The sequence below is a fragment of the Tasmannia lanceolata genome, unplaced genomic scaffold (genome assembly GCF_043159265.1).
Source record: "Tasmannia lanceolata isolate RefF3 unplaced genomic scaffold, GAP_Taslan_0.1 ptg000008l, whole genome shotgun sequence".
NCBI lineage: Eukaryota > Viridiplantae > Streptophyta > Magnoliopsida > Canellales > Winteraceae > Tasmannia > Tasmannia lanceolata.
The window spans coordinates 21,140,187-21,159,726 of NW_027518685.1; the positions used below are offsets into that span (position 1 = coordinate 21,140,187).

At 39.5% G+C, this 19,540-nt stretch overlaps 1 protein-coding gene across 3 annotated transcripts; it reads left to right on the forward strand.

The window, feature by feature from the left end:
- Positions 1-2: 2 nt before the first annotated feature.
- LOC143884764 (PR5-like receptor kinase) lies at positions 3-17,372 on the forward strand. Of its 3 annotated transcripts, none has more exons than XM_077388533.1 (3): positions 3-1,142; positions 9,349-9,387; positions 15,187-17,372. In XM_077388533.1, the coding sequence occupies exons 1-3, from the start codon at positions 1,004-1,006 to the stop codon at positions 16,317-16,319; spliced, it is 1,311 nt and encodes a 436-aa protein (XP_077244648.1). In that variant the 5' UTR covers positions 3-1,003; the 3' UTR covers positions 16,320-17,372. The 3 variants fall into 3 exon arrangements, with proteins under 3 accessions (XP_077244648.1, XP_077244647.1, XP_077244646.1); XM_077388532.1 differs by lacking the exon at positions 3-1,142 and adding an exon at positions 6,868-7,811 and having other exon boundaries at positions 15,187-17,370; XM_077388531.1 differs by lacking the exons at positions 3-1,142; positions 9,349-9,387 and adding exons at positions 6,869-7,811; positions 9,646-9,684 and having other exon boundaries at positions 15,187-17,370.
- Positions 17,373-19,540: the final 2,168 nt, after the last annotated feature.

The window sequence follows — 19,540 nt, forward strand, 5'->3', positions numbered from 1 at the left end:
ATTTTAGGGTGTTTAATGGTTGTGAAATGACCTTCTTTCCTTGGCTCCTCCGCCACATGTCTGGGCTTGATTGGATGCCGATTTTCACCCGAACAGTTCTCACTAAGGCCCTGTTTGTTATGGACTTTGGGTACTGATAGTGACTTCAAAACTGATTAGTAGACTCAAAATCAATCGTAAATTTGAGTCCAATATTCAGTTTGACAAATTCAGAGCCGCCTCTCTGTGTTCAACTTTCTTAACTAGTTATTTGAATCTCTTACTGGTACCCATTCCTCCCTCCCTCTCGCTGTATCTCTCTGCAATCCCATCTCCTCTGGCATCGCACAGACAGAGCAGAACAGGGATAACCATTCATGGGGTGGTTCCAATTCAATCAACAACTTCTACCATCACACCTCCTCTTCTTCTCCCTCCTCTCTTCTTCATGCTACAAACTTTGTTGTCCCGAGACGACCAACGCCACACAGGATCCGCACCTACCCAATTCAACTGTGGAGCACTCTGCCAAATTAGTTATCCCTTTTGGGTCGATGGCCGATCCATCAATTGCAGCTACCCAGGCTACAACCTCACTTGTGACGTCGATACCCTTGTCACGAAAATCGAGTCCGAGACATACGAGGTGAAGAGGATCGATTATGAGAACCGGGTCCTAACACTTGTAGATAGGGATCTGATAGGGAAGTCCTGCCCTCTGCCATCTGATAACACCACCCTCGATTTCTCTCTCTTTCAATATAGCCCGGGAAGTCTCAATGTCACCTTGTACTAAGCACAATTCAAAATGGTAATCCAGAGGGATTTAGATCGGTTACATGCTTTTCGAGCAATGACAACTACGCTTACTATACGGTGGCAACCGTCCCGCTCGAAATTGCGAACTTGTTCAGAAATTGAAGACTTAGTGTCATTCCAATGTTGAGAACGGCTGTGGATTGCGTGGTGGAAGATTCAGGGAGTCTGGTTGATGTCTTGGCGGAGGGTTTTAATGTGACTTGGAATGCAGGTGATCTGCGGTGTAACGAATGTGTCAAGTCTGGAGGGTGCTGTGGTTATGACCCAACAGATCCTACTGCAATCCCCTGTTTTTGCAAAGACGGGCCCGCATCTTGACGGGTGTTATGGGCTGCTCTCAGCAGGTATGCCTTGCTTATGCCATTTACACCAACTTAAATTGGTGATCTTTGTTGGGGAGGTTTGTATGATACACATAGGAATTTGGGAACCAAGGTTTTAAATTTCCACCGAAATCCAAAATTTCGGGTTTTAGTCAACCACAAAACAAAAATTGTAGATACCAAAACGTTACAATATTAAGGAATTTCACCCAAAAATCTAGATTTTCTTAATTATTTAGTACTTTCCCGAAATTTCAGCCGAAAATTTCTATGAAATGAAATATTATTTTACTTGGTTTCGTGGATTTTGCCTGAAATTTTGAAATTTCGGGTTTTGGTGAGGAACGCTTTCCGAAACCAAAGTTTCCCTATCTCGGTAATTCTTACGTGTCCCCCGGCATTGGCCAGGAGGTCATTATGACCATACACCACGTATGTCTTAGCTGGAAGGAGATGATTCACGCACGTGCTCGTGAGGCCTGAGTCTTAACGGTTGTGGTGACGTGGTAGGCCAGATCGTGGAGTTTGTTATCCGGAGAAAGTTGTGATGTTGCATGAGCCGTTGGATGATTAGGCGACACGTGTCATTATCCTGAGGGCGAGTTACGATTTTACCCTTAACACGCCGCCACGCCCAACACCCATACTACTGCAAGTCCCCACCTCCACCCCCAACAAACACATACTACTAAAAGTACTCACCTCCACCTCCACCCCCACCCCCACCCCACCCCCAGCATACATATACTATTATAAGTACCTACCTCAACCTCCACCTCCACCACCACACCGAACACACACATACTACTACAAGTCCCAACCTCGACCATCTTATCATTAACCAAAACAAGAAAATAAACACCAACACACACATGAAAAATACAACTCCCCATCCCCACCACCACCCCCTGACACACATTCTACTATAAGTCCTCACCTTCACCTCCCACGCCAACACACATACTACTACAAGTACCCACCTCCACCTCCACCCCCAACACACATGCTACTATAGGTCCCAACCTCCACCATCTTATAATTAACCAAATCAATGATTTAATAATCTTATAAACTATAGCATAAAAAGATAGTCTTAAATTATAATACTTACCATCAGAAAGAATAGAGGAGAACGATTAAGTGCTCCAATCAAGTTTAACCTGGAAATGAAAACAAGAAACAAATTAGGAGCTTACTTGTCTTCTACCAACATCACTCACCCACATGTCGAACCAGGTGTCCCCGATTCACGTGAGTCCATCATGTGGTTCATTTACAACACAGTTAAATCATGCGTCAACTGGGCGTCCCCAACACACACAAGTCCACCGTGTAAATCCTAGGTGTTCATTGCCTAGTTCTACCCAACTCTCATCTCACGTGTTTAATCCTAATGTTTCGGCTAATCCTGCTAGCCTATAGGGTCTTAAACCTATGCTCTGACACCACTAAACTGTCATGCCCGGTCTGGGTCCTCATGACAATGTCGTGCACCCATGGCTCACTCGCATAGAGTAGTTCCACATCAATAACTGTATCATAAAACAAATACATGGAGAAAACTAAAGGTACTTTATTCAATTAAATAGCATAAAGTCTTCCATCATTCACCATAAATAATTCTAATTAACTGGGTCCAACAATAGATGAGATAACTAATAAATTGTTCATGCTAAAGTCTAAATAAAATGAATATGAGCTAATCCTTTATCTATGCCACGCTCGCCCCAAATCCCGCACTATACACCACATCTATTCCTCATGATCTGAAAAAATATAGATATATTGGATTGAGTGAACGCCCAACAAGTAACCAAATCACTATGACAGGTGGATCAAAGCATGCAAGTAAAACATGATCCAAACATGATATAAAACAATATATTCTCAACATAATCATATTCCAAAATATGTATCATGGAAAGAACAACAAAACACTTTTTTTTCAAACGGCAAGTTAACCATGATGCAGCATGCACCAAATCCTACGTCGGCCAATTGTATCACTTAGGCTTCACTACGATCAGTGCCACAACACCATTAAATAAGTGTTGATCGGTCTAATGTGGTCACGGCCAGTTCCACAACCCCAACCGACTGGTAACGATGCTGAAGGCACCACAGGAACTATCTCAAAATTTGAGCAATTCAATTGATTCTACATGACCACGTACTAGTGTCAAGCCCCACTAGTAGGTAACGATATCAAAGGTACCACGCAAATTTTCCAAGCACGCGACTATCCTAATAATACGCATGGTCAACCCACCACACAAAGGCCAAATCGATTTCCATGGAGCCAACAATATTATCAAATATAACCAAAACAACAACTTTCCAACACAAGAACATGAACACATGCTTGATCCAATTTTCATAAAACAATATGCCAAGAAATATGATTTCTTCTAGAACATGATTTCATGAATAATATCAAAATACAACATTTGAACGTAATCACGAAAACACAGCAACATGGGATGTAAAACATCATGATTTCATTAACCTAGTATAGAGATAAGGTACTTCCAAATACAAAGTCAATTAATCTTTCCTACGAAAGTGAGATGCACAAAATATTGTCAATCCGACACCAATCAATTGTATTGATATTAAATGAGTATTTAATACGCCTTTTAGGGTCAATCAGAACCCAAAACAAGCCCCAAAATCAAGTTGAAAATTGGATTCTAAAAATCGGTTAGAACCCTTAGTTTTCATCACTAAACATCACGTTAAAGTTTATGTATTCAATATTAATCTTCTTCTTCATCAAGGCGACCCCAAACAATCATTCATGGGAATTTTTACAAATCAAAGATCCTCATGAATCCAAAAAGAATTGCCGGAACCCATCAAATTCGAATCTGACGATGAAAGAAGGGTCACACATCGAAGATCTCATCTTTATATTACTGATCTTTATAGATCTCTACCAAATTCATCATTAAGCACTATTATTAATGATCAAAAATGAATAATCTTACCTTAAACTAGGCTTTCTTTACTAAAAATCCTCCCCTACAAGCTTTTCTTCTCAAAATCTCTCTCTCTAGGGTTTTCTCAAGAGAAAAAGTGATGGATTAGGAGAAGAGTGACATGTGTTACATTATGATTTTTAGAAGAGAAATTTCAAGAAATGGCTCGATGTACTATATCAATTAACGATTTTTATTTCAAACATCTTTCCTTATGCATACATAGATAGGAACTCTAGGAAACTTAAATAATAAGTTGCTTAAACAACTATTGCATAAGCGTTTCATACTTTTATAATTTGATACTCTAACTTACAACCTTTCATATAAACTTTTAGGTTTTATGTTTTGGAGATTTTATATGGTGCCAGATCGGGCATGCTCGCTCGTGTAAGAGGGCATTGCCCTTGCTATTTGATCCAACAATAGCATAGTTTTTAAGATGCTGATGTTGGATCAGATATCGAGGGTGGTGCTTCCCTTGTACCACTTATACAAGCATGCCCGATCAGGCACCATATAATTTCTCTAATGTTTAGGGCACATTTGGCTACCATGATTTTTTTTTTTCATGATAAATCGGTGTCTCCAAGTATAGATGAGGGTGAAGCGCCTAAAAATCAGCGAATAAAAAAAGGAAATTAGTGTCTTCCGTGATGAAGAGTGGTAAAAAAATCAGGAAACAAAAACTATAGAGTCTATAGTCAAAATTGGAATGACTTTTTCCTAATTTCTATCCACTTTTGAGGCCCTTCTCAATCGTGCCCCCTCAAATCTCTCTCCCCCTCCTACTGCCCTACCCATCTCTCACCAGTTAGATACACCGATTTATCATGAAATAAAAAATTCCTGGCAGCTAGACATGGCCTTAGTGTCAAGGTTAGTTTTTCATACTTTTAAGATGCCTAGCCAGTTGAGGGCGAGGCAGCTCATTTTACTAGCGGGTCGAATCAACTCATTTTTGTTTCTTCACACACTTACAAAGTTACAAATCCATTGTGTGTTTATGTGACACACTACATCAATTAAGAGGTTCAATGTTCATCTGCCACATTCGGTGGCGTGAACACATGCCATCACATCTGTGTGTGGGCCATCCTTTTTATTCCAAAGGGAAAACACTTCTAAAACGGGATCCCGTTTAGTGAAAAAAGACAATAGCGAGATGATTTAGTTATTTTACCTTGTTTTTTGTGCATTTCCTTAGAATCGAACTCTCTTCTTTGTTGCTTCCTCAGATGTCACAATAGAAAGCAACAGCACGGAGTATCGTTTTCCTAGCAACCCTTTCCACAAGTATTTCAGAATTGCCTTTTCCAACTTTTACAAATCTTCTAATTTGTCATGTCGTAATACAACAGCATTTCGATCGCTCTTTTCAAAAGTTTTGAAAATTATACAAAGGCTAGTGGAAATATCATTTCCCACCTACTTTTTCTAATTCCTCAGACACTCTTCACAGTGCCCCTTACTTTGTTTGGTTGCACAAAAGCTCAGCAGCAGTCTGAAATGCTGTCTGAATTTGTTTGGATTTGACATACCATCTCATGTTTGGTTGCTAAAATAATAGATGCAGGAAACGTTAGGGCAAAGTGGGAAACGCGGTTCAGGAAACGATACGCGATGGAAAAAATCCGTGAAACGGATGGGAAACGTGCTGGAAACTCCTGGGAAATGGATGTAAAACGTATGGCGGAGAGAGAGAGAGAGAGAGAGAGAGAGAGAGAGAGAGAGGTCATTTCCCCCTTCTTCTTTCTTCAGTTCTCAGCCGGCGGTAATGAGAGAGAGAGAGAGAGAGAGAGAGAGAGTTGGGGTTTTGTTGAAAAAAGTTTAGTATATTTATGACTCATTTTTTACACTAGATGGGGCTGTCCTTGGTAAACGAAATGGGCTATACATCACAGCCATATTTTGCTGTTTTTTCTTCTTTAATCGGCTTGTGAGCTGTGAGAGCTTTTTTGGGAAATGTAATAACCTTTTGACTGTTCTTTAGATATTAAAAATATTCGCCCCATTTTTTACTTGGAACAGCCCCTTTTAGTGTATTTATGGCTCCTTTTTTATGTTGGATGGGGCTGTCCCCAATAAACAAAAGGGGAATACATCACAACTATATTTTGATTTGCACAGCTGTCTTTTCTTCTTCAATCGGCTTTTGAGAGCCTTTTTTGGGGAAATGCAATGCCTTTTGATAGCTCTTTAAATACTAAAAAAGACAAGATGGTTTAAGCAGATATTAAATTACTGGGGACAACCCCATCTAGTGTAAAAGATGAGTCATAAATACACTAAAGGGGGCTGTTCCAAGTAAGAAAATTGGATGAATATATCACTTACCTGCATAAAGTATTAGCCCCAATAGTTTGCTGGGACAACCCATCTAGCGTAAAAGAGGAGCCATAAATACTCTAAAGTGGGCTGTTACAAGTAAAAAATTAGGTCAATATATTGATAAAAAGAGGAAAAAAGTTTCTAGAAAACGCGTTTCACGTTTCTCCTTTGACTTTTTTCTAGCGTTTCACGTTTCCGTTTTACGCTTCTGTTCCCCAACCTAGCAACTATGGCTAAAATAGCATTGGACTCCCTTGGTTGTCTCCCATGTAATAATTACTTGTGTGATGATGTCCCGTCTTAAAGTAAGTCATTCCAAAAGCTAAGAATTTTGGTTGAATTTTCCGGAGAATGATGCTCTCTCTCCCCCACTTTCTTTCCTCTATCCTCATATTAGTAATGACACCCGTACTTATTCTTACTCTTTGAGGATATGCCGTGAAACCAAACACCTTAAAACACCTTTTGACTGACACCTTTTGACTGACTTCATATCCCACTGCTCTCCGAGCTACTCCCGAGCAACCAAATGGAAGAGCATGAGCTTAGACTTTTTTCTTTTTTTTTGTAGTAGGTAAGTTCAGACTTTTAAGAGGAAGGATTTGCTAGCGTCCATTTATCTCCCCTCTCCGGCTCTAATCGAAACCATCTTCTTCTTTTCCAATGTCTCAACCTCTCCTCCTCCTCCTCCTCCTCCTCATCCTCACCTCGGCAGGCGGCCTCCCAATCGAATACCATAACTGCACTTCTACCTTCATCTGCGGCAATAACGTCAACATCAGCTACCCTTTCTGGTACAACGACGGATTGAATCAATACTGCGGCTATCCAAACCTCGGCCTTTCCTGCTACAATCAACGAACTGTTCTTAGTCTCAACTACAACAAATACTACGTTGAAGATATTAATTACAATGAACAGACCGTCACCCTCGTCGACATCGACTTGAGGCAGAGCACATGTCCAAGGGCACGTAACAACGTCACACTCTTAGCGACGCCGTTGTCATTCTACAGCTTGGTGGATCTATATTTTACCTTATTCTTCAACTGTTCTTCTTCACCTTTCTCAACCGCATATTCCATTTCCTGTCTGAGGAGCGAAACTCGACAATCGTATATCGCTCTGATTCCTGGGGATTTGGATTGGAGTGGGTTTTGCGAGGAGAGTGTGGTTGTTCCGGTGATCAATACGGCCTGGAACGAGTCGGTCGGATTTAGGAATTACAGCAATTTGTTGGAGCAGGGGTTTCAGTTGAAATGGACTTCTTTTACAGGTTGTGGGGCTTGCGAAGCCTCTCATGGGTATTGTGGCTATAACACCACCATGGGTTTCTTTTGCGTTTGCAAGGTTGGAGCTTACCCCGGAACTTGTCCCCTCGGTACGTTTTCCGCTTTCCTTCCTCATTTTCTTTCTGCATTTACGAAATGGGGGATTTTACTGCCAAACGCATTGAAGAAAGTTCAGAAAGAAAACACCCTTGACTGGGTGCCTTTCCGTGGGCCCACACCACCAAGGACAGATGTGTTCATGCGTTCGCCTTGGTGCGTGTGGGCCCGCCTTTACGTAGGCAGAAGTGCAGAACAATGGGGTGAGTAGTTTTTCTTCTGCTTCTGGTCAGATTTTTCTTTCCGTATGTTTTCCTTTCCATAGGTCCTTTTTTTCTAGAAAAACGATATGAGTGACCACACGCATCCTTGAGGGCCACAAATCAGGGTCAGGGGGGGTCAGGCCGAGATAATGGGATACAAGAAGCTTCTTCCTGTTTCTATAAATTGGACCCCTTTTGTTTGTCTTTTTCTATAAGAAGCAAATCTCAAAAAAAGAAACGAAAAGGGTAGAAATGCTAGGAAAGGTTTGCATTAGCTTGTCATGATACACTGGGAGCCCTAGATTTAATTTCTAACATTTGTGGTTGTCTTTTGATATCTTTTTAAGAAGTGTAGAGAATACAATGTTGATGTTAGACCTCTTTCGGTACCACCGAAATCTGTTCATATTTCCAAACATGATTAGTTAAAGTCAATCGTATTTGCAAATGGGAAATTATCATCACTTTAAACCCTTTAGCTACAATACTTCTACACTTACATAGCCGCTAATTTCATTCAAAAGTACATGCAACTAAGACTATATGAATCATTCTTTCAAAAGTACTCTTCATTATCGTTGACTCTCTTGAGTCCACACCTTTTACCTTGGCAGCATTCTTGTCCGAGTCTATATTTTACTTAGAAAGTCAATCAAAACTCCTCTGAGTCTCCCCAATTATGATTCATCAACCAAGTATTCGATGGCGTGATGCCAAGTCGTCTAGGATTTGCTTTGTCCGCATTTTGACCTATGCTGGGGATAAAATCGGGAATTCCCTCAGCACCCTGGCACGTGCCAGTAGCACACCTTCTGACCTTCGTGTCCCTATCCACCCCTCTTCTGATATACTGTCAGGGACGGTGAAAGGACTCTCCGATATGACCGATGAGACTACGCCATGTGGTGCTCACACTAAGCTACGATGTAGAGGCTCCCTCTTTATATAAGTCCCCACGCTCAAAGTTACCATGATGGAATCCTTTCTGGCCATTACTTTGCCTTCAACTTAAGCCCAGGAGATAAGCTCCCTCTCACTTACTATTTCTGTCACTTGGCTTTACATGTGATATCGATTTCTGACATGAGCGTCAGAGTGGCTTCTTGGGCTAAAAATATTTTTATGCATCTAATAAAGCATTTATATTATATTTTATTCTACTCTTTGTTTTCAACTAGTTAGTGCTGGACTTAATAGGAGACGAACTCGTGGATTGAATAGTTGATCTACTTTACATTTTTATCTTTAAAAAATGTGATATTTGAGGGAGCTGCACATTTGTTTTATAGATCTTCATTATCTAATTACCTTTCTCATGATTTTGCAGACCACCGAAGTAGCACAATGACAAAGAAAGCCATTCTAGGTACATCACAGCAAGACCCAATTTCTTCGTTGTCTCGTTTTCTTCACTTAAACTACAACCAACTCATATGAAGTCTCTCTATCTTTGTTAGAGCAACATCAATATTTTAGAGGTCGTGGACTTACTACGAGATGGACTCGTGGATTGAATAGTTGATCTACTTTACATTTTTATCTTTAAAAAATGTGATATTTGAGGGAGTTGCACATTTGTTTTATAGATCTTCATTATCTAATTACCTTTCTCATGATTTTGAAGACCACCGAAGTAGCACAATGACAAAGAAAGCCATTCTAGGTACATCACAGCAACACCCAATTTCTTCATTGTCTCGTTTTCTTCACTTAAACTACAACCAACTCATATGAAGTCTCTTTATCTTTGTTAGAGCAACATCAATATTTTAGAGGGCGCCCTACTCTTGTTGGAAATTGTGAATCAAAATCACTATTTGTTGGTTTCGTGGAAAGTCTTTGTGGATTTCTAGGCTAGTTATTATGTGTGGAAAATTGAAAAGTCATTGTATGTTTTCTAGAGTCCTTAATGTATTGGTTAGATTATTAAAGAGTCAATGGGGAATTCCTATGATGTTGCTTAGGATAACTAAAGGAGTACTCATGTGAACTACAACAAAAGTGTTTAATGATTACTATTTTAGATGTGTCTTGTGTCTATACGTATATATGGAGTCATTGTTGTAGAGATTGTAAGCTAAAAGAGCTTAAGGGAAAGCTCAGAGAGAAGTTTCAAGGGAGAAGAAGGGTAGAGATTTTAATGGAAAGGGAAAAGAATTCCAAGTCTAATGTAAGTTGTTTTGAGATATATACACGGGCCCGTTGGCCATGTATCTCCCAAGCTTTCTAGCCTTGCTCTTTTGATCACAACACTACCTAATCGATCCATCTAATTCGGGCTAACAAGTGGTATCAGAGCTTAGATTGTGTTGTGTTGAAAATCCAATCCAAGAATTCTGCACCTTTTATTCGGATTTTTTTTGGAATTTTTATTTCTATCAAAATATGGCTTATCATATACTGATGGAAAGACTTTTCAGTTTAGTTTCCAACAAAAAAAAAAAGAATAGTCAATCGGAGTTTCCTACAAAAAGTTATTAACAAAAGAGTGAAGGTCTGTCAAAGTGGAATGTTTTTTCAAAATCTGAATTTTTAAGTCAAATTTTTCCTTCACGTGTTTGGGTTTCAAGGATGATCAATTTTAAAAGTTTTTATGATGATTATGGTTCAAATTTTAAATGTTTATGGAAGAGGTTTTGCTTAGAAGTTTTATGTTAGAATTGAGAACGATACTCTTCTCTATATCTACTTGTGGGTTTCCATTTATTGAGTGCTGCAAAAATTTTGGTGTTAGAATTGAGAACGATACCCTTCACTTATTCTCAAGATTGAAAGGACAAGTGTCTTCTTTTGTCTGCCCGGGAAGGGGAGCGAATTTCTCATATTATCCCGATGACTGTTCGGAAAAAGAACAATTTTCTTTTTTCGAACATGCTGCAAGAAGGGAACTATTATGTTTTTTGTTTATGTAAAAGCACCATGGAAACTAGTTTTGTCAAAATTTGTTGAAAGCATTTCTAAAGGGTACTACTGAAAATTGAATGTCAAGCCTCCCGTTTACGGTGTTTGGATAGAAGGATCGAACCATAGACCAATTTTCAGAGCCTCAGTTGAAGTTGGAAAGCATGACTGGATAAATCAATTTTTCGGGATTTTGGCAAATACAAAGAAAGAAGCTGAAGAAAGTGTAGCACAAGTCGGCATTCTGCCAAAATGCTACCCTATCGTCTTCGTCAAAGCCAATCATCACAATCTAATGGAAGAAAGAGAACGTGTGACAGATTTGAAGAATCACATCGAGTTGCATGAAGAAGAGATTGCAAAGCTGAAGATGAAGATTTCATCAAGCGCATATGATGATCAAAGTGATGAAGATTAGAAATTCTTAATTTTTTGGGATTTTGATTTAAGGAAGGGTGTTGGAAATTGTAAGTCAAAATCAATATTTGTTGGTTTTGTGGAAAGTCTTTATAGACTTCTAGGGTAGTTAATTTGTGTGGAAAATTGAAAAGTCATTGTATGTTTTCTAGAGTCCTTATCTAGGTTAGATTATCAAAGTGTCAATGAGGAATTTCTATGATGCTGCTTAGGATACCTAAAGGACTCATGGGAACTACAACAAAGTGTTTAATGATTACTATTTTAGATGCGTCTTGAGTTTTGAAGTCATTGTTGTAGAGATTGTAAGCTAAAAGAGCTTCAAGGGAAAGCTTAGAGAGAAGCTTCAAGGGAGAAGAAGTGTAGAGATTTTAAAGGAAAAGGGAAAATAATACCAAGTCTATTGTAAGTTGTTTTGAGATATATAAAAGTTTGTTTATATTTTGGTGTTGCATTTGTGTTTTGGTGGAGCTCTACACGGGCCCGTTGGCCGTGTATCTCCCGGCTCTCTTGCCTTGATCTTTTGATCACAACACTACATAATTGATCCATCTAATTGGGGCCAACAACTCATTCATTGAACCACTCTAGAAATACTAAAAAATATGGTTGATGGAAAAACATAGATCTAGGGTTAGATGGTAAAACAAACAAATAGAGAAATCAAACCTGTAAAATATTGTAGAACACGAGATCTACGTGGTTCGTCATGTATTGTGACAGAGCCATGGGCAAAGGAAATCATAATGCTTCCACTGTCTACAAAGATTACAAAGCATGACATATGATTTACATCCGAGAGCTAATGTAATGTTCCATCCTAATCCCAAGAAATTAATTTTACTAAAAGAGAGACACTATGCAATTTAAGTATTACTTGTTTGTGAATTTTACATGGATATGTTGATTATATGCTAATTTATACGTGATAGTAATTGTGATATATTTGTGTAACTTATGAGATGTTATTGCTTAACATTGCAGCTTGTGATGCTGCATATCATTGAACTATAATAATAAGATATTTTAATATTTAATTAACTAATATTTTAAATAAAATAGTCTACTATATATGCCTGCATAAGAAGAACAATCCCGTTAAGCGGGATGTGGCAGATCACATTTAGGTGATAAGCCATCAAGATTCCTCAAGAGATTAGGATGAATATATGTATATTAATTTACCAGGATGAGTTTGAGATAATCAGATATATAACAAAAGCCAATAAGGACTTATCCTAAACAGTGTAAATAGGTTACACCTAGTTTGAGATTGATTTAAAAATTCTAGAATTATATAACAACTTATGTATCATATCATATATATTATAGACTATTACCTACATGTACAAGAGTAACCCCTATTCTTGTTACCATATGAGAAGCTTACCTTGTAGGTGATCCTTGTACCCTCTATACCTATAGACAATTAAAATGTTGATGTTTAGTTATAACTACTTTGGCATGCTTACCTATGGTTGTGATTAATTGAATCACGTAGAACATTACAGAAAAGGAAGCTAGACTGCCCTTGCTCAACTCTAGCCTCGTCAATTCATTGGCCCCCATCAGGACCCTCCAACTTTTTTTTATAGAGGCTTTGAGTCGGCGGTAGTAGTTGACAACCAGACAAGCCATGCGGGTCACAACTAACCCTTGTACATGTCCGCCAATTAGTTGTAGCCCTTCCCTTTATAAACTTGTTTTTAGATATATTTTTATGAAAATCTTGGATATGACCTACGTGCTAATATGATGGGCAAATCGGGAGTTAACAAAGCGAAGGTCTCCTCTCAACATATTTCCACTGATGCTCCCTCAAAGGTGTCTTATTCTCATAAGGGTGTACTACCATTCCCTCAAAAGTGAATCATCCCTCTCAGGCTACGAGTAATGGTAAACAACAGTCTATTTGGAAGGCTAAATCTTCTAATAGTACCTTGAGGGACTTAGCAGCTGAGAAAAATGTTGGAGGTCACATTATAATAGTATAAAAATTTAATAAATTTAATAAAATTAATTATATTTAATAAGTTAATAACTTCTTATTTCAAGGGGTTTTTTGAGATTTGAATTTTGCTCTATGATGGCTGGAATCCGGTGGGGTCGCAGGATCTGTTGTGACGGCAGAAAAAACGGGGTGTGGTTTTAATCTAGGTTGTGGCCGGAGTGGATGTGGCACGGCCGGCAAGGCCGGATCTGGTGAGAAAACGACAATGGAGGTGGCCAGATCTCTCTCCTTTCCCTCTTTCTATCCCTGTGTGTGTTTCGTTTACAGACCCTAAGTCGGGTGATTATGATTTTGTGGAGGAGGATATTTCGAGCTGCAGAGTCGAGTATGCGATGGAGGGGCGTGAGGGTTGAACATGGTTTCTGTAGTTCTTTCACTGGAGAAGCTGGACGGCGGCTATCATGCACGTTTAGGGGCACACAATAGCTCTAGGCCTTCGAGCGGGGATTTTGAAAATTGAAATCGCACCTCGCCAACTGGAATGAGGTGGAGAAGTCTGTGTGGCATAGCGGACACGTATCGTGACTTAGTGGGGCCTACAAATATTCAAATTTAATAGAAGCGATTTCTCCGAGGAGACGTGGACGGGTGTCTATCGAAAGTAGTAGTGGGTTTGACGCAATGGGGCTGGGCTTCTCTCCTCAGCCCTTGGGTGGGCCCACGGGTCCTTTTGATGCAGGTGAGGCCCATTTGTCGTAAAACAGTGTAGAAAGGTGCCCTTGTGAAGGAAAGGCAAGGGCTATGGAACTTTTTGTTGGATATGATAGAAGTTAGGCTATTGGGTAATGTAATGGGGAATGAGGATGGGTTGCACATAACTGATATGTAAACTAATTCTACAGTATGTAGGGGGCGGTATTGTTGTAGCCTGTTAGGGGACAACTTGTCCCTTACTTGGAACTCTTTGGAATAATAAATGTCAATTTAAAAAAAATTTGGATCATAGTAGTTGTATAGTTCAGAGGAGTTTTGTAACCCTTGAGAAGGACATTGAGTGGTAAGGTGCAACTTTCCGTCCAAAGCGAAAGAAGCAGTAATTTATTTATGGCGGGTTGGATACCTTTGATGATAGCTTGAAAGCTCGCAATCGTATTGGACCCAAGATAACAGAACCCAACTGCAAAGGTAGCAGTAGAGTAGCCAGTTAAACCTCTGCACCCGCCACGAGTCGGGTCTTAACTTTGCAACACCATTGCCATTCACTGTGATCCAATTGATCGGGTGATGTGGGGCAGCTGTGCTAAATTTTATGTTAGCATGATCTTGATTTTTTCCAATACGGTGTTGAATTTATATTCTTTGGCTAATAATATGAAGAATTTGAAGTTTTTGGAACATAATTCATGATGAGAGTTTAGTAATCCACCCTTATTTAGTTTTGTAAATGATTGTCTAGATATCTTGATGGCGTGTACTTGGCTGCAACTCTAGCACTTCAAATTTGCAGAGAGATAAAACCAGAGAATAGAAAACACAAGTGGGGTTAAAATAAAATAACACTAGTAATCCCCTATGGAATATTACAGTAGTAACCATCATATACCATGCCCCTCTAATTGCTTTCCGCTGCTACTTGTGTGTTGAACTTGCAATCTGAAAAATTCCGAAGGCCTGTTTGGGTGTGGAACTAATTGTATTTTGGGTCCAATTTGTGTATTTAGTTTGCATGTTTAGATTGCAAGTCTCCACAAAATTTGAACCCGAAAGAAATTATGTTGGACGCCAAAACGTACTGCAGCCATAGCATCATGGGAAATGTAGGAGAGCAGTTAGCACCATGCACATTGCAGTATATTCAGGTTTAACACTATGTAACTCCCTTTCTTCCTCTTTCAGGTGTAGCCATAGGAGTTGGGAGCTTCCTTCTTGTTTGCCTCCTTTTCTGCCTATCATCAAGATGGAAATTCTCATTGTACAAACTTTTCTTGAGTAAGATGAGAACAAAAACCGCTTGTAAAGTGGAGGCATTTATACAGGAATATGGATCGCTTGTTCCACAAAGATTTTCTTATTCAGATATCAGGAAGATGACAAGTTCCTTCAAAGATACACTAGGCCAAGGTGGATATGGTAGTGTTTTCAAAGGCAAGCTCAAAGATGGCCATCTAGTGGCTGTGAAGGTCTTGAGAGGGTCTAGAGGTAACGGAGAAGAATTCATGAATGAGGTTGCAAGCATTGGTAGGACATACCATGTTAACATTGTTAGTCTTCTAGGCTTCTGTGCTGAGGGTTCGAAGAGAGCTCTTATCTATGAGTTCATGTTGAATGGATCTCTCGAAAAGTTCATCTACACTGAGAAACCAAGAAAAACAGACCCATTGGGATGGGAAACATTATACCAAATTGCGGTTGGAATTGCTCGAGGGCTAGAGTATTTACACCGTGGTTGTATCACTCGCATTTTGCATTTCGACATAAAACCTCATAACATTCTTCTAGATCAAGACTTCTGTCCTAAAATCTCAGATTTTGGACTTGCTAAGCTATGCCCAACAAAAGATAGTATTATATCGATGCAGGATCAGCGAGGGACTGCTGGATACACTGCCCCAGAGGTATTCTGTAGAAACATTGGAGGAGTGTCTCACAAATCTGATGTTTATAGCTATGGAATGATGGTTCTAGAAATGGTAGGAGGGAGAAAGAACATCGATGTCAGAGTGGAAAATATCAGTGAAATATATTTTCCGCATTGGATATACAAGCGCCTGGATTTAAACGGTGATCTACAGCTACATGGAGTTACAACAGACGAAGAAGAGAAAACTGCAAGGAAAATGATTTTAGTGGGTTTGTGGTGCATACAGACAGATCCGTCAAATCGACCTTCGATGAATAGAGTTGTGGAAATGCTAGAAGGTACCCTTGAGAGCATACAAATGCCACCAAAGCCATATCTATCATCTCCAACAAGATCATCTCACGATACTTCTACAATGTCAATGATCTTAAGAGAAGGTTCTCTTTAGATTTGGCATGCAAGGTCTGAGGGTGCTGTGTCCTGATTTTGGATCCCCTAATATATTACATTTATTTTCCATGCATCATTGGCAATGTCTAAAGACACCTTACAAATATTAGATTTTGAAGTTTCTAAGGATCATTTTGGAAAATTATGTCCCCACTCATTTGACTGTTCATAGCATTTGGTACTGTTAATGCCCCTTATGAGTAATATACTATTAATGAGAAATGCTAGCTCCAGATGTAACCTGTTCAGACACAGTGAAAATCCTAAAGTCCTGCTATGTAATCTCAACAAAAATTGCCACATAGCCAACTTCAAACCCAAATAGACCTGGTTTGGGCATATCTCCAGCCCAAACCTCATCCTGAAGAAGAAGAAGAAGACCCCATGTTCCTGATGTAGTAAATAATCCAGTTTCGTAGGTTTCAAGAGAGTTACGAGTTTTTGTTTCAAATATATATGTTCTAAATGTCCATGTTAGTTGTTTTCTTCCTTTACGTATCCTAAAGCAAATAACATCATGAGGAGACTATCTAAGATATATCTAGGCCAGAAATGTTGATGTGGATGCAAGGTCTGGAATCCCTGAATTGCAAATTGCAGTTTATTGCTGCATGTAAAGTCTTTTCTGTTCCATAAAATAGGTAAAAGGGTGGAGATTTCCTTGAATTTTGTGGGTTTTGTAAGGATTCGCCGTTTTCTTTGAGATTAAGTGGCAGGGGTACATCTGCAGCAAGCATTCCTCTCGTAGAATATAAAAGTAATTTCATTATTGAAAGAAAGGAGGCCCATACTTCATAATCCTTTTCAAACCTTCCATCTCTGGATGCAAAATTGGTGCTCGTTTGCAAATAAAGCTTCTTTTAAACCTATGCCTTGTTTCCTTGTCTTCCAATTGCCGCCGGTTGTCCATTTCTTATGGCTTAACTTAATCATGTACGTCGGAAATCCAACGATTCTAGATACTAGAGAAATATTGATGACTTTTACCCCTACTTGCCCAGGCCGAGATGCCGTTTTGGCAAAGGTATTGTGCTTTGGCTGAGTGCTTGGATACCTGCTGGGGACCCTGTCTTGCCATGCCGCATGGCGGCATTCGACCGGTCTTCGTGGGACCCGAGCCACCCGTCAGTACACGGTTGATGCCCGATTTTGTCCCCAACAAGTAGTAATTCCATTCCGATCCTTTTTAAATTTATACAGCAACAGTTTACCATGGTTAATGTTATTTGCCCCTTTTTTACTTCAATGTATTCGACGCTTTAAGTACAGTAAAGTACTTCTCTTCTCAATAATATTAGTCTCCCCTCTACCAATGATGAAATATATGTATAGTCTAAAGCTATACGAATTAGTACCACCACACCAATTCACCTTGGCCCGAAACCATTACTACTGGACAAACTAATTGGTCTTTTCTTCATCCTTCAATATTTAGAAGTCTTTCTTGGTTTTGCATTTGTCTTTAAAAGCAACTTGCAGTCAAAAACAAAAAGATGAGGTTGAGATCTGTTTACACGGGGGGACCTAACTGATGCGTGTTGCACACGGTTATGTGTGTCTAGTCCAAGGAGAAAGCGAAAGTCATAGGGAGGAAACTTCTTTTGGGGTTCTGATAATATGAAAAACAGATGGATGAAAACAAGCCACCTTCTCCCATCATTCGCCAAGTCTAGAGCCCTTGGTCCAAGTCATGGGTCGACATCTCAACTAAGAAACAAAATTGACTAAAACACAACAGTAAATGCCTTTGCTTTTTCTTCTTCTGTTAAATGAAGTAGAAAGAGCATCGTGTTTTTCTCGTCATGAGCTTCTTCAACTGGGGATGGCTGCAACTCTCCCTTCCATAGTTGTCTTTCTCTTCCTTCTCGTTCAGCTCACTCTTTCTCTAGCATATTTTATTCAAATCCAAGCGTTGAGCAAGTAAAGAGATGGGTGGAGTGTCACCGTTGGTCCTGCATGAGATTATGAGAAGATTGAATGATTAGAAAAGGACAAAAGCATCCTTTCTCCTAACTTTCAGTTCATACAATCATACCTATCCATTATCTCCTTCTTGCTTGATACTTCAGGCCTTCTCCCCCAAAAAAATTCCTCCATCAGCAGTGCCTTTCCGTCATTTCTATCTCTTGTTTTTTATCTCCTCCCGTTCTTCCCAAATAACTCTCAACGTTTCTGCAATTACTTGGAAGCTTGCAAACCAACCGTCTGTAGAAAATCCATACCGTGAGAAAAATAGACTTTTAAGACTAGTCTTTCTTTCCTGAAGTCTTCCATTTCTTTCCATTAAATTAATAAATACCTTACCATCTCTACTGCAAATCGGTCGAAAAATCCCAGTTGGGGAGTCTCTCGAAATGCATCAGTTGCTATTACAATCTTTACTTCTCTTCCTATGCTTTGCTTCAATTTATTTTTCCCAAGATGAAAATTGGTTATCTGAACAATGCTATCCTTCACATTTCACCTGTGGAAGCACCGACCTTGTCATTAGTTACCCTTTGCTCGTTGATAATCGCTCTAAAAATTGCGGCCATCCTGGGTTAGAAATCACCTGCAAAGAGAATCTTCCCGAGATAGATATTGGGTCAAGGGCATACGTGGTGAAGAGGATCGATTACGAGAAATTCATCCTAACGATTGTCGATAGGGATTTTATGTCCCAGGCGTGCCCTCTGCCTTTTGGGTTAGGGTTGACCTTCCTCGACCCAAGGCTTGGGTTGAATCGGATTAGGGATGAGGGAATGATATCTCGGGTTGGGCTCGGGTTGGCCTCATGCATCCCGATCCAACACGACCCTAGTTGTACCCCTAGCCAGTGGTAAGGCATCTGAAGTTAGAGAAACTCGATAGGGTAAGAATTAGGGAGCATGAAAAGCTCCTAAATATTATGGGAAGAAAAACTAAATTTAAGTTGGCATTTATTTTTCTCTATTTTTTTTTTTGGAGATGCTATAATGCTCCCTCCACTCCATGGTATTGGTTTGCTGTTTAAAACTTTCACAGTAAGGCCCTGTTCGTATTTCTTCTGTCTTATTTTATTCACGTAAACTACAACCAACTCATATGAAGCCCAATTTCTAGGTTTATCACTACAAAGCCCGATTTCTTCTGTCTTATTTTATCTACTTAAACTACAACCAACTCATATGAAGTCTCATTATCTTTGAGCTTAGGGGGTGCCTACTGCTTCATGGAGCCACTTTTCAATATAAAATAACT

Coding starts and splice junctions, on each gene's coding strand:
- LOC143884764 (XM_077388532.1), top strand. CDS start 7,094: ATGTCTCAACCTCTCCTCCTCCTCCTCCTCCTCCTCATCCTCACCTCG. Junction 7,812..9,348: donor CCCCGGAACTTGTCCCCTCG/GTACGTTTTCCG, acceptor ATGATTTTGCAG/ACCACCGAAGTAGCACAATG. Junction 9,388..15,186: donor GACAAAGAAAGCCATTCTAG/GTACATCACAGC, acceptor TTCCTCTTTCAG/GTGTAGCCATAGGAGTTGGG.